This window comes from Sturnus vulgaris, chromosome 7 (assembly GCF_052056855.1).
Source record: "Sturnus vulgaris isolate bStuVul1 chromosome 7, bStuVul1.hap1, whole genome shotgun sequence".
NCBI lineage: Eukaryota > Metazoa > Chordata > Aves > Passeriformes > Sturnidae > Sturnus > Sturnus vulgaris.
The window spans coordinates 18,572,110-18,585,605 of record NC_142249.1 but is presented as its reverse complement, the minus strand read 5'-3'; the positions used below and the strand labels follow the sequence as shown (position 1 = coordinate 18,585,605).

The 13,496-nt window shown below is 34.0% G+C and overlaps 1 protein-coding gene across 1 annotated transcript in view; it reads right to left on the bottom strand.

Moving 5' to 3' along the window:
- LOC106861576 (titin) overlaps positions 1-13,496 on the bottom strand; it is a 238,036-nt gene that overhangs the window by 133,941 nt on the left and 90,599 nt on the right. The window contains exons 113-133 of the mRNA XM_088167962.1: positions 13,136-13,222; positions 12,831-12,893; positions 12,507-12,572; positions 12,076-12,156; positions 11,480-11,557; positions 10,747-10,824; positions 10,186-10,269; positions 9,785-9,883; positions 8,536-8,613; positions 7,626-7,700; positions 7,397-7,471; positions 7,070-7,153; positions 6,709-6,771; positions 6,332-6,409; positions 6,019-6,096; positions 5,200-5,277; positions 4,740-4,820; positions 2,826-2,909; positions 2,238-2,627; positions 462-539; positions 181-255 (exon numbers count right to left, since the gene is read on the bottom strand). Coding sequence (XP_088024088.1) covers positions 181-255; positions 462-539; positions 2,238-2,627; positions 2,826-2,909; positions 4,740-4,820; positions 5,200-5,277; positions 6,019-6,096; positions 6,332-6,409; positions 6,709-6,771; positions 7,070-7,153; positions 7,397-7,471; positions 7,626-7,700; positions 8,536-8,613; positions 9,785-9,883; positions 10,186-10,269; positions 10,747-10,824; positions 11,480-11,557; positions 12,076-12,156; positions 12,507-12,572; positions 12,831-12,893; positions 13,136-13,222 — 1,953 coding nt within the window. The remainder of the gene's footprint in view (positions 1-180; positions 256-461; positions 540-2,237; positions 2,628-2,825; positions 2,910-4,739; positions 4,821-5,199; positions 5,278-6,018; positions 6,097-6,331; positions 6,410-6,708; positions 6,772-7,069; positions 7,154-7,396; positions 7,472-7,625; positions 7,701-8,535; positions 8,614-9,784; positions 9,884-10,185; positions 10,270-10,746; positions 10,825-11,479; positions 11,558-12,075; positions 12,157-12,506; positions 12,573-12,830; positions 12,894-13,135; positions 13,223-13,496) is intronic.

Genomic DNA, 13,496 nt, shown 5'->3' with positions numbered 1-13,496 from the left:
ATGTAAAACAACGTGTTAAAACATACAGACGAGTCACACTAAAACAATTAAACACAAAGAAAAAGAATCACAGTCCTTAAAAGCAACAATTATTTTTTTATCCTAGTTTTTAACACAAGTGAGAAGATAAACGAATGCTAGAAGATGTTTCTCATCACAGATAATTACAAGTGCATATACCTTTAGCTGGGGGAACTTCCTTCTTCGGCACTAGGACTTTCTTTTCAGGTACAGGTTTCTTTGGCACCTCGGGCACTTCAAAAACATGATTTTGGTTAAAGAAAGAAACCATAAGCTACTCAAAAAAGAAATTAAACAAAAAAGACAGCAACACAAATATTTCATATGAAGACCCCTCTCCAAAAAGAATAGAAAAAAGTAATAAGCAATTAAGGCATCTTCAAAATAATGTGAATTACATATTCAGAGGATGTCTTCTAACTTAAACAGATGATATATACCTTTTGCTGGAGGAGGTTCTTTTTTCTTCAGAACAGATATCTTTTCCTCTGGAATAGGCTTCTTGGGAACCTCAGGAACTTGAAAGATACCATTAATGTTTTAGGTATTTCATTCCATAACAACAGGAATATAAAGTGCAAACAAACATCACATACTCCAAACAAACAGTTATGATTTAAAAGGGTTTTATCACTAAGACAAAAAAACCCCCACAAAAACAAACACATCATATTAGCTGCTATGTCATGTCCATTCTCCCTGCTCAGCCATGGGTCCCATCAATAAAAATGTTTTCAACTTCAAGGGCTTTTCTGCTGATCAGAAGATTAAGTCAGAGTCTGACTTTTTTGAACCAGCTATTAAATACATGTTCCCAGTACTTGTCAGGCATGTAATAGGTTGCATCTGATCATATTCTTTTATATATATTAAATATAAATTGCTGACTGCATTTTCTTCCTGAAAAATTTCCAAGAGGTTTCTACATGCAAAAAACCCAAGCATACCTAGTTTATCAACTGACTTACTTCAAGCACAGATCTATCCATTATAAGTACCCAACAGTTTATACCACAATTTGATGGTAAATGAAATGCTTTTAAAAAAAATCTCTTTACTCTTCTGAAATCAACAGACTTTTCCTTTAACTGCAGTGAGGCAAAGGTTTCAACTAAAACATATCTAAACTTTTGTTTGTACTCCAAACCCCAGAAATGTCCATATAAATTTTACAATGACAGGAGAATAATTCCACTGGCTCCGAGCATACTGAAGAAAGTTTGGAGCACATATGAATTACACTTAGCTACTATGAGAAATTCAATGGAAATTTCAGCCAACACTAATCTTTCTGTTCAGGATTAACCTGGCTTTTGCAGTGTACAGCCTCATCTTTTCTCATGTTTATAATGAAATTTGTACTGCAAACAAGGTTAGATATAATTTTGACACATTAAGTAGTCAAAAGAAATTCTGAACTTCTTTAAGGGGAAAATGGCAGTACAGAATGGTTTGGATCAGGACTGGAAATGACAATCTTAGATGATTATGTAATTTTGGAAAATTGGATGTGCATGATCTGTATCTTTATATTATGATGCAGAAAGGCTTTATTACCAAGATCTTGGCATGACCAAGTTCTCCTAAGTAATGAATATTATGTTCATCCTGTACTAACAATGTCGAAAATGTATACCCATACCATAAAAATTAGTCCTAAGGAAAAAACTTGCAACTAAGATTATTTAAATATGGATAATTTTTCTTTTTCACAAAAGTATATTATTCCCTTCAAGACAGAAATAAACATCAACTGTAGGGCTTTCTAAGATTTCGGAAAAGAATTCATTGTGAATTGTGTTCCTAAATCACTCATTTTCAAGTATCCAAGCTATTTTCTAGATAAATGTATTTTTTTGTCTATGACTTCAGACTTTACATAAGCATTTTAAAGTATTTCAAGCACAGTCTGAAAGCAAAATTGGACCCCAGATGAGGATGAAATTAAGTTCTGTTAAATTTTTATAGTGGGTTATACAGAATGCCTTTGAAAGAGGAATGAACATGTATGACATGGAACATTTGAATTTATGGAGATAGTAGTAAAGAATAGATATACAGCCATCACATGTTTTCTGCACTATATAATCATCAATAAACATCTACAAAAACACACACTGTAAAGTACACCGAAACACTTTAAAACAAAAGTTTGGTATTTTCATAGAATGAAAATTTACTACTTTTCTCACACAAACCCTAAAGTTAAAGTATACCTCTAGCTGGTAGAGGAGCCTTCTCTTCATACTGAGGAACCTGTGGCTCTTCCTCCTCGTATTCAGCAACTTCCTCTTCATAATAAGCAGCTTCTTCTTTATAATGGATGACTTCTTCCTCTTCATACTGAGGAACTTCTTCCTCTTCATATTGAGGAACTTCTTCCTCTTCATATTGAGGAACTTCTTCCTCTTCGTACTGAGGAACTTCCTCCTCATAGTGACTAACTTCTTCATAATGGCGAACTTCCTCCTTGTAATGGATTACCTCCTTCTCATATCTGGTGGTCTCTTCTTCCTCATACCTGGGAATCTCTTCTTCCTCTTCATACTGAGGAACTTCAACGTACGCTTTTTCTTTTCGGACAACTGTCTTGCGTACTTCGGGCACTTAAAAAGATACCAATTAAAAAAACCTTAAAATTAAGCACATAGATCTTGCTAATAACAAGGATCACAAGGCGTTGGCAACTAAGAATTACCCAAAGGAAGAACATTCCATAGAAAACAAATCAGTACTCACTACACATGGAACATACAAGACACAAAAAACATTTACACCATATTTCACTACTATATCCAGTGTACCTTTGGCTGGTGGTCTTGCCATTTTTTTAGGAGGATAAATTGGTACTCTTTCTTCAATGATAGCCCTCTCTGGTACATCAGGCACTTAAAAGATACAGTACAATTACATTTAAGAATTTTTAGATGTAAATTGTTTAAAAGCAAAAGTATTCTTGGCAAGAAACAGAAAAAGATATCTTACAAACACATGGCTGACATGTAAAAGACAAGCGTGCTTATTGTCACAGGACATGTAGCTAGAGAAGTCATTAGGCTTCTTTTCAATCAAGAAACAACAAACTTTTCAAGATACCAAAATAAGCAGCTGATGTGATTCCTTCATCCACTGCTGCCAACAGTGAAGTTAAGTTTGCTGATGGTCAGAACTCAAAATCCAAAGCCATCCAATTACAAAATCAATAAACACTGTTCTCTGCAGCAGCTCCTCTCCACAGCAGTGGCACTTTGCACTACCTCAGGAAGAGATCAGGAGTCCTCATTCACTGACAACAAAAGATTTGATAGGAAACTCCAGATGAAAGTGAAGGAATATGTGGAGAAAAACTTTGAGAGTGACTAATGATAGATAAGAGCTCTGGTCTAACTAAAAGCAAAAGAATGACTTGCTCAGCGAGGTAGGTGTTTTTCCTTTTCCGTCAATTACTTTATGAAGTGACTTGTTTGTTCTGACATGGCAAGGAGTCATTCCTTGTAAAAGCAGGAGCATTTCCAAAAGATTAAGATGTGGATATGTTCAGTTTTCAATATTTTTTCAGGAAAAAATGCTATATTTAAGCAGCATATTCTCTTTTACAGAAGTGTGTGGGTCTTGTCTTCTGAGGCAAGTGTCTTGGAAAAATTTTGACCAATATAACTGGAAACTGCACAGAAAATTATCTAGGCATCTTAGGATCTGGCAGACTTGCCAAGAGAATAACTGTGGCATTTTCTTAACAGGTTTGAGATTTTTTTCAGACCTTAAGAGATGGAATCCATTCTGTCAGTGACAGATTTATTCATGACAAGCTACAGTGAGCATACATGAGTGATTGCCACAAGTCTTGATGCTTGGTGTGATTTTTGGGCAATGTGAAGACTCATTACCTCTCTAAGTATTTTCTGGCAGAGTCCTCCTTGATATTTAATTATAAATGCCAGGTACATCTGCATTTGAAATCTTAAACTAAAACTGGTACTTTGGTGAATTTGAAAAAAAACTGCATTGTGCATGGTGCCTTTCAGAAAGCTCAGGTTGCTATGAGCATACTCATAGTACGCTTGTCCCCTCATCATTGGAGACTAAATAGATAATTTCACTTCACACTGATTTGTCTGTATTAATCTTTCATGATATGAGTATGATAATGTCGTTTATCAACTGTATCAAGTCTAAAAGTAGTAAGTGGGTCATTTTCACAAATCAATTGATAGTCTGCAAAAGTGAAAAAGCGATAAATTTTCTTTAAAAGCTGTGAACTGTTGAACAGGCAGATCCATTACATTGGATTGTGTTAAGTGTATCAGCCACGTAGGTAACAGTAGAGGTGAGACTTTTTCTTTCACCTTTAAATTTAGGTGAGGAGTTGCTTTTACAGAACAGGTAAGGTCTGTCTGTTTTTCAGAATAGTAAAGCATGTTAATTTAAATGAAAGCAAAAACTGTCTACTGTTTCTCCTCAAAGATCAGACAAGTGGCAAGATTTAAAAAGGAGGACCTGATTAAATTATTTGGCTTTCACTATGAGAACAGCAGTAAGCCAAGAGGAAAGAATTAAACATTTTGTGAGAATGAAATACTGTCCTGAGTTATTCTGCAAGCTTCACTTTCCTGATAAACTGGCAATAGCAAAGGACATAAAATTTTCTTTTATTCTCTGTTTTTTTTACTAGCCGACAAGATGTAACTTCGGACACAGATTCTTTTTAGTCTTCATACCTGTGTATGAAATCTCCTTTTCTGTATGGAGAGAAACGGATACTTCCTCTGACATAGCCCAATGTTCTTCTTCTGTTGGTACTTCAAAGACAGAGTCTAACATTAATATTCTTTTCTAGTGTAATATCATATACAAAAATAAATATCCCATTTGGAGTTTCTTAGAAAAATAACTATTATTTCCTGACACCACCCACACCCAGAGTAATTGGGAAAAATGTGTCTAGTATTTCTCAAAGACTTTGTAAAAGTTCCTCTGGGACTACAGTGGATCAAAGTGATGGACTTGGTAGTGTAAGGTTAATGGTTGGATTCAATGACCTTAAGTGTTTTGTCCAACTTAAATAATTCATAATTCTAAATTTGAACCTCAGGAGATGTGCCAGACCAATAGGCCCAAAGCTCTGGTAGTCTTACATGAGCACAATCTGTTCATAGATTAACCCATGGGCAGGACTACCTTCTGGTGGTGGAGACACTTTTCTCTTTTGAACAGCCATGGATATTCTTTCTTCTCTGGTAGTTTTCCTCTGTGCTTCTGGCACTTTAAAGATAGTAATTATAAGAATACTAGCTTCTAAAAGAAATCACACACATTCTGAAATTCACATGAAAGAATAATAGACAAACAATTGGGAGCAAATAACACACTAATTTAAAGAAAATATAATAAACACAACAATCACATGAGACATACAAATAATGTATATTAAAATAATAGCTCTAGTATTAGAGTAATAGATATATAGACCAAAACAAATGAAAATGGAACAGAATATTCACATATAATGAAGTAAGATGGAAGGAAGATGAAAGTAAGAGGTAAATACTTTGTCTTTAAACTCTTCAGAAACTCAAACCACAGAACACCACACACAGGGTACATAACAAAATCAAACACAAGAAAAGCACAGAAACACAGAACATATTTGTAAGTTTGAAACACTTCACTGAATATTGACAGTATTACAAACATTGATAGATTATTTTTCAAATTTTCAATTTTTTTTTCATTAAATAAATGTTGTCACTCAGCTTTGCAAGCATTTAGGCCTCCAGAGTGATCAATGAAATTAAATAGTGGCTAAAAAATGCAAATAATGAGGGTACATGACTATTCTCTGTCACAGTATTTTGAAGAGGAAAAGATGAAGGTCTTTTTCATTTATAACCAAATCAGGAGAGACAGATTTGATGAACTAGGCAGACTGTGAGTATGATGCACATATGGATGACTGATATTTAAAAGCCATCTCTACTTCCAACAGAACTTGTATACCTTTAGCTGGTGGAGCTGCCACTTTCTGTGAAATTGGAACAGGTACTTTGTCTTCTGGCACAGGCTTCTTGGGCACTGCTAGCAGTTTTAAAAAAAAAAAGTTTATTGTAATAAATACTAAATTAATCACAGTATATTAACATAAGCAGATGACAAAATACAAATCAGAGACTTGACACTTCTTCAAGTAAAAAAATAAGAAAAAAAGACAGCAAACACTGAACATTAGAGTCTGTGTTAGATAACTAGACATAAATACAAACCACTGTTTTGAAACAAGACTTCTCTTGTCTAATTCTGAAAATTTATATACCTTTCTTTGGTGGAGCTACTTCTTTTTTAGCAACAGCAACTTTTTCTTCTGTGATAATTTTCCTGTGCACTTCAGTCACTTAAAAATAATGTACAAAAATATTCAATTACAATATTTGAAATGCAAGCATATGTTTCTTTTACTTATTCTGATTGTTAAAAAAAAAGTGCTAAGTGAACTTCAACAGCAACAAAAATAAGAGACTGCTGAAGATCATCCTTTACATCCATAGCACCAAAATGAGTAGAGTCAAAAGAAAGTGGAGATCCCTACAAAGGTTACAGATAGTAACAAACAAAAGTGTATTTAAGTAAAATGCCTAAACACAAATGCTGCAAGACCAAACTAAAAAATCTCCATGGTAATAATCTGTTTACCTTTGGTTGTTGGAGGTTCTTCAAATTCTGCCTCAAAAGTGGGCACCAATGCTTCTGCAGGTTCTTAAAAAAGATTGTGTAACTTTAGAAAATTCGTTTGATTTCATCAACAGGTATAAGATAGAAGATGAAATAACATATAAATAACATAGAATAACATAAATCTCATGAAGACAGCACAGGTCACACGTGTCATTGTATACAAACAGACATGAACACATGTTTAGTGTTGAAGAAATTTGATACTGGAGATATATGTTGTATCAACAATACATTTCCCAACCAAGGCATAGATGTTAAAGATAGAATGCAGCAAAAAAGCTTTTTTTTTTTCTGCAACAGGAACAAACCACTATTATACCTTTTGCTGGTGGAGCCACAATTTTTTTAGGCACAGGAACAGGTACTTTCTCTTTAGGAACAGCTTTCTTATGAACTTCAGGAACTTTAGGAAAATGAGCAAGATGAGAAGGAAGATGAGAAAGAATATTAAAGTGTAATATTTGCAATTGCCTACTACACAGTGTGTTTTACCAAGTTAAACAATAATTTTCAAAGTACAAGGTGGAATTTGAGACAGCATTCATCATGTGAGAAGACACCACCTATGCCAACATGTACAAGCACACAGTAAGACAAACATAATCCCTTTGAAGACACATCAACCAGTTGAGGAACTGGCTTATACCTTTAATTCCTGGAGCTTCCTTAGGAGCAGCTGGGACTTTTGGCTCAGGGACAACTCTCCTGTGCTTCTCAGGCACTTTAAAAGATTACAATACATAGTTTTACAGAGAGTAGTATCACTATAGCACAAACACATACAAAAATGCCAAAAATGGACATAAACATGTAGTGGCAGAATAACGTTAAGAATGATGAAACAACTCATATGTTGTAGTGAAATGAACTTATACCTTTTGTGGGTGGGGCTTCCTCTCTTTTTGGAACAGTTACCGTCTCCTCTATGTAGTAAGACTCTTCTTCAGTCACTTTTAAAAAGAGTAAAATATAAAAATACTTAAGTTTAAGTATTTGACATTTATTACTGTCTTTATGGCCCTGGTAAGCAATAAAATATATGCAAGACAAAAATAAACAAGTGTGCTTCATTTATAGACTCCTCTGGGATGACAAAATCTACATTCAAGCCATCCTGCTTCCTCTGAGGCCAATGGAAACACTCCAAGCAACTTAAATGGAACAGAGAGACTGAGCCCTCATACAGTACTTGTGTGAAATTTGAAAATGCTCATTCCTCTGTCCACTAACTCACTAATGTTGAAATTTTTTTGGGAAATCTTTCCCAAAATACTGAGAAAATTCCTTGACTGAAGATGTGCCTGGAAAAATCTGTGGTGCTACTAGTCATAGAAACTGAGCCAGTCAGTGTTTCTTCACAGTATTATGTGACCACCAATAAACTCACAGGTGGAAACAATATAGTTATTTTACAATAAAATTATCTGAGAAACTCGAATACATTGTGATATTCGGAAGAACATTTACTTTATCCAAGCAACCTGGTGGAAGTGGAACTTCCAACAGAGGATTTTTGTAAACAGAAAGAAGTCCTGATAGAGCTCACTATCAAAGAGATAACTTATTATTTTCACCGTGTTGAAAGAGGATTAGCTACTCCACTTTTCAAAAGCAAGCAATAGAAGTCATAGACATTAAAATTAAAATATATAAGTTACAAAACGTATTTATATAGTAATAATTTTTTCCTTATGAATAAAGCAGATTTAATCCGAACTGTCTATTTGGTATAGACCAAAAATTACTTTTTTGCTTTTCCCTAGTGTTTCTGAATTGCTGTCGTACCTTCAGAAATCTCTTCTCTGTGAATGGAAAAGGATACTTCCTCTCTTTCTTCTTCAGACCATTCTTCAACTGTTGGTTCTTTAAGGAAAATTATTAGTTTTAGTAATTTGGTGGATGGATAGAGGGAAAGACTGATGGATAGAGAAGATGAAGACCAATTCTTAGAAGTTCTATATGACAATGACAGATATGCATACAATCCAGAAAGTGCTGTGCACATATATATATATATATATGTATGATTTGTTCTAAATTTTGGGGTTTGTCCATGTCCCAGGTTCCCTCTTGTGTGTTGTATTGAATACCATTCACTGGTCAAACACTGTCAGTTCATTAGAATGCTTCAGCTCCCCAGATTTCCCCATCAGAACAGCTCAAGTGGGGAAAAAGAGTCAAAGAATTAGATCCTTGATTTCTCAAGTCAAAGAAATTTCTCCTTGATCCAAATGTAAGAAAGTGAGGAAAGGAAAAAAATGAGATTGATAGGTCAAGAACTGAAAGGAATCCTGGCATGTACTCATCTAAAAAGGTGACTATGCCAGGTAAAACCTCGACTAGTTCTTGAGAAAAGGTTATTTGCAGGAGACAAACAGAAATTAACACTGCATGTATCCATATGAATGTGTATTTGCAAATTCATATTTTAGATAGATGTCCCAAATTTTCTTCTAAAAATCCATTTATGGTTTTTAAAGGAAAATCCAAATTATGTTGACTGGGTAGTTATTAATGGAATATAAAAACAGACAAAATACCGATTTCAGTTATCTCGAAGCAGATATTATGTGGAATTATACTAACTTAAAACAACTGATCTCAATCTTCCCTGAAAGTGAGAATGTGAACTGAAAGCTGGTGAGAAGCTAACACTGCAGAGGGAAGCAGTATTTTATCTTCAGGGCTACAGAGAGCTTTGTAGTGAGTAAGACAAATGGATGGTTACAGCCCTAATTTGTGGACTCTAAAATCAACAATATATCTATATTTGCTACTGTAAATTTATGAAGCCCTGATCTGAAGATCATTGTATTCAGTAGTAGAGTTTCCATCCCTGTCAATGTTCTGGGATCCTGACATTCAAGTCTGAAATTGTAAATGGCACTTTAGGAGGCTTTTAACTGCCTGAAGATCAACACAAAAGTCATACAAGACAACTAATATTAAGATCAAAATACACCAAAAATGTTGATAGAACAACAGACTTGCAGACACAGCACAAATCTCTCACTATTGTCTATTTATAGTGTACCTTCAGGTGATGGGATTTCCTCTGGAATGGCAACAGATATTCTTTCTTCTGTAATAAGTACTCTTTCTTCAAAAGTGGCTTTCTTATGCACTTCAGGCACTTTGAAAGATAATGATATTAAATGTATGCTTTACCAATTCTATTGTGAAAACATAGTTTTGAAATGCTAAATAAAGCTTTCCAAAGAAGAGTACTGAGCACATAACATATAACAGAGATTCAATATTTAGAAAGAATATTGTTTAAGTATTGCATAAGAGATAGAACATATTGTAATGATTCATTGTCTAAATCAGAACAGAACTCACAGGAAAAGCACCAATCAACAACTAATAACAGCACAGAATGTAAAGACAGAAGCTGAGAAATAGGATATTCTTGTTTTCTACTGGAAAGCATACCTTTAGCTGGAGGAGCCTCTATTTTTTTAGGCACAGCAGGAGATACTTTTTCTTTCGGGACAGGTTTCTTAGGAACTGCAGGCACTTTAAAAAAGTATTTGTTTTAGAACATTTGAAGTAAAAACTGGCACATGCATCATGTAAGAGAAGTGTGTTGTTGAGAACGATTACACATGGACATGTTTTGCTTACAAACATGACAGTTGACCATATTGAGATAAAAGCAATGTTCTAAAGATTACAATAAATGACATTAAAGTATATTGTACCTTTTGCAGGGGGAGTTTCTACTTTAGGAATATATGGCATTTTTTCTTCTGGAGCTGTTTTTTTAGGTACTTGTGGTACTTCAAAGATATTAATTATAATATAATTAGCTAAATTAACAAGTATTTTAAGAATAAGTCTACAGCACATCTATAGACAAAACTGACACAAAAGATACACGTTAACGTAGATAAGTACCAGTAAAACCAGATTAACTTAGCAATCAAACCCAAAATTTGACATAAAGAAGATGCTTAAGATAATAAGAAAAGAACATTGTTTTCTTAAGTGTACCTTTAGGTGTTGGAGCTTCCTCTCTTTTTGGAACAGCAACCTTTTTCTCTGGGGGAGCTTTCTTAGGAACCTCTGGCACTTAAAAAACCATAAAATATAAGATAACTGAATTCTAAATGTCAAAGATTTATTGGAGTATTATAGATTTCATTAATCCATTTGTAAGAATAACAAGGCACACCACATAACACATTCATACACTTAACATAGAAAGATAAATCACAAGAGCAACATACGTTTGATAAAAAACAAAATCAAATCAGTTGCTGAAAGACTATCAAAGGCTTTAAGACTGATTTCTTAACTGAAGAATGAGCTGCTCGAATATATTACCAGATTTAAAAAAATCTCATGGATGTACAGAGAATTATACATAGAATATAAATTCTAACACATACATGTTCACATACAGACTAACAAGAAAATAAAAACTCAACAAGTACTGTGCTTTCCATCAGTAAGTGTATCATTGGCATGCAGATGTTCTCCTTTGGGAAAAGGAACACATACTTTTTCTTCAGGCACAGTTTTTCTAGGCCCTTCAAAAATTCTAAAGGTACTAAAATTCATCTAAGTAATCTTTCTAAGGCTTTTGAATGCCTTAGATGAGAACAGACATTCACACGTAACACAAAGATTACATTTATCATATGTGTTGAGAACATAGGAGAAGTTAGAAAAAGAGGACAATAGCACAGAACTGGTTAAAGCCCACATTCAAAAGATGTTTTACCTTTTGCTGGGGGAGCCACTTCCTTTTTAGCAACAGCAACTTTCTTTTCTGGAACAGGTTTCTTAGGGACTTCAGGCACTTTGGAAAACATTGTTAAAGTAAGAGATCTTTAGTTTTTGGAACACTAAACTAGATTTGAGTAATCTGAGATTGTTTTATACAATGAACACAAGGAGCTGAGCACTGCAACCAACACAATAAATTGTACAGCCTTTTGGACAAATGCGGACAATACAGGAAAGACACGATACAGTATAAAACTCCTATGTTAAAATCACTGCACTAACACCTTTCATTTTACCCTCTTGAAGTAAAAACACTCTACACTTGCCTGCAAAAACCACACAACTGAAGAAAGAGAAGGGCCCAAGCTGAGACAAATCCAAGCTGTAAGCTAGATTATAGCACAATTGAAAAACTGAAGTGGTGCAACAGACACAATGCAAAATCAAATAATGCATACGGAGATAGTGCAAAAAACAGACACGTAGACAGCAAATTCCTAAATATATTCAAGAAAACATGAAAAATAATACAAAGAAAGAAAATTTGTTTGAGCTTTGCTTCTTTCTTTTTTACTAGAGCAGCAGAAATACCTTTAGCTGATGGAGCTTCTGTTTTAGGGACAGGAATAGGCTTTCTTTCTTCTGGAACACGCCTCTTTGGTATCTCAGGCACTTTAAAAGATAGGTGGTGATCATTTAGGAGACAGTTAAAATAATTGATAAACCACAGTAGCTACTCTTAACATGGTGTATAAGCAAGCACTGAATGTCAAAAACTATTCTGTTTTATCAAAGAGATACAACAAACCCATCTCACAAAAAGCTATTAAAGGAATTTTTTAAAGCAGTCATGAAGAAGATAAGATAGAAATGCAGTAAGGCTTGAAGCTTTGAGAGCAGAGCCATAGAGAAATTGAAAGATCTCAGTTCTGTTATGCTATCCTTTGGTAAACAGTGTTACAGAGAGATAACGTGAATGTTCAGAAAAATGGAACAGATGTTGATGGAAAGATTTTATTCACCTTCAACATGAGAGATCTCCAGTTCTGTAGAAATTACTTCTTCCTCCTCCTCAACCTCCCTTTGTGCTACAATAGGAATTTTAAAGATATTAATAGCTGAGATAGGAAATATCAATGTCCATAGTAAATCTGAAAAACTTTAAGAAGCCATTATGTGTGTATAGTACACAATCATATTAAAACATATGTTAATATGTAAAAAAATTAATCCAGAAAATGAAAGTATGTGCAAATCTCACAATGAATTTTGATTCAAATTAAAACAAACAAACAAACAAACAAGCAAACAAACATTTATTAGACTCCCATCTTTAATCTAACTACCTTCAATTGGGTAAACAGCTTCAAAGAATCTTTCTTCAACTGTTTTTTCATGCTCTGTTGGCTCTTCAAAGAAAAGTATTTAAACAACATTAAGATAAAATAGTTGAAATATTTCCATCTATGAAGCTAAATAAATCTAAAGCTGCATAAACAATGGACAAAAAAAAGCAAGGCATACTGAAAGACAAATGTACAATATGTCTAAATATGTAATTTGCCATACATAAAAATAGATCAAAAGAAAGTATAGCAGGATTGATAGATTGTTTTGATTTGGGTACACAGACTTTTGGTTTTGTACATACCTGTAACATCATATGAATACTCTTCTTCTCTGTGGACAGAAACTGACATCTTTTCTTCTGAAACAGTCCATGTTTCTACTGTTGGTACTTTAAAGATAGGATTTTGTTTTAGTATTTCATATGCCAGATCCACATTAGTGGTAGTCAGCATGTGAGTTTTTATCAAATCTTTATCTGTATTGTACATTAAAGTCTTAGACATATTTAGACAGTCAGTATTCATATTCTAAAATACTGAACACAGAACAAGCACACAAGTGTAATATTTAGTATTTGTTAAAGACTAAAGACACGGACACCTTTAACCCAAACACTTGAAACAAAATGCATGCACAAGCTTTTGGAAATAGTACATCAGAAG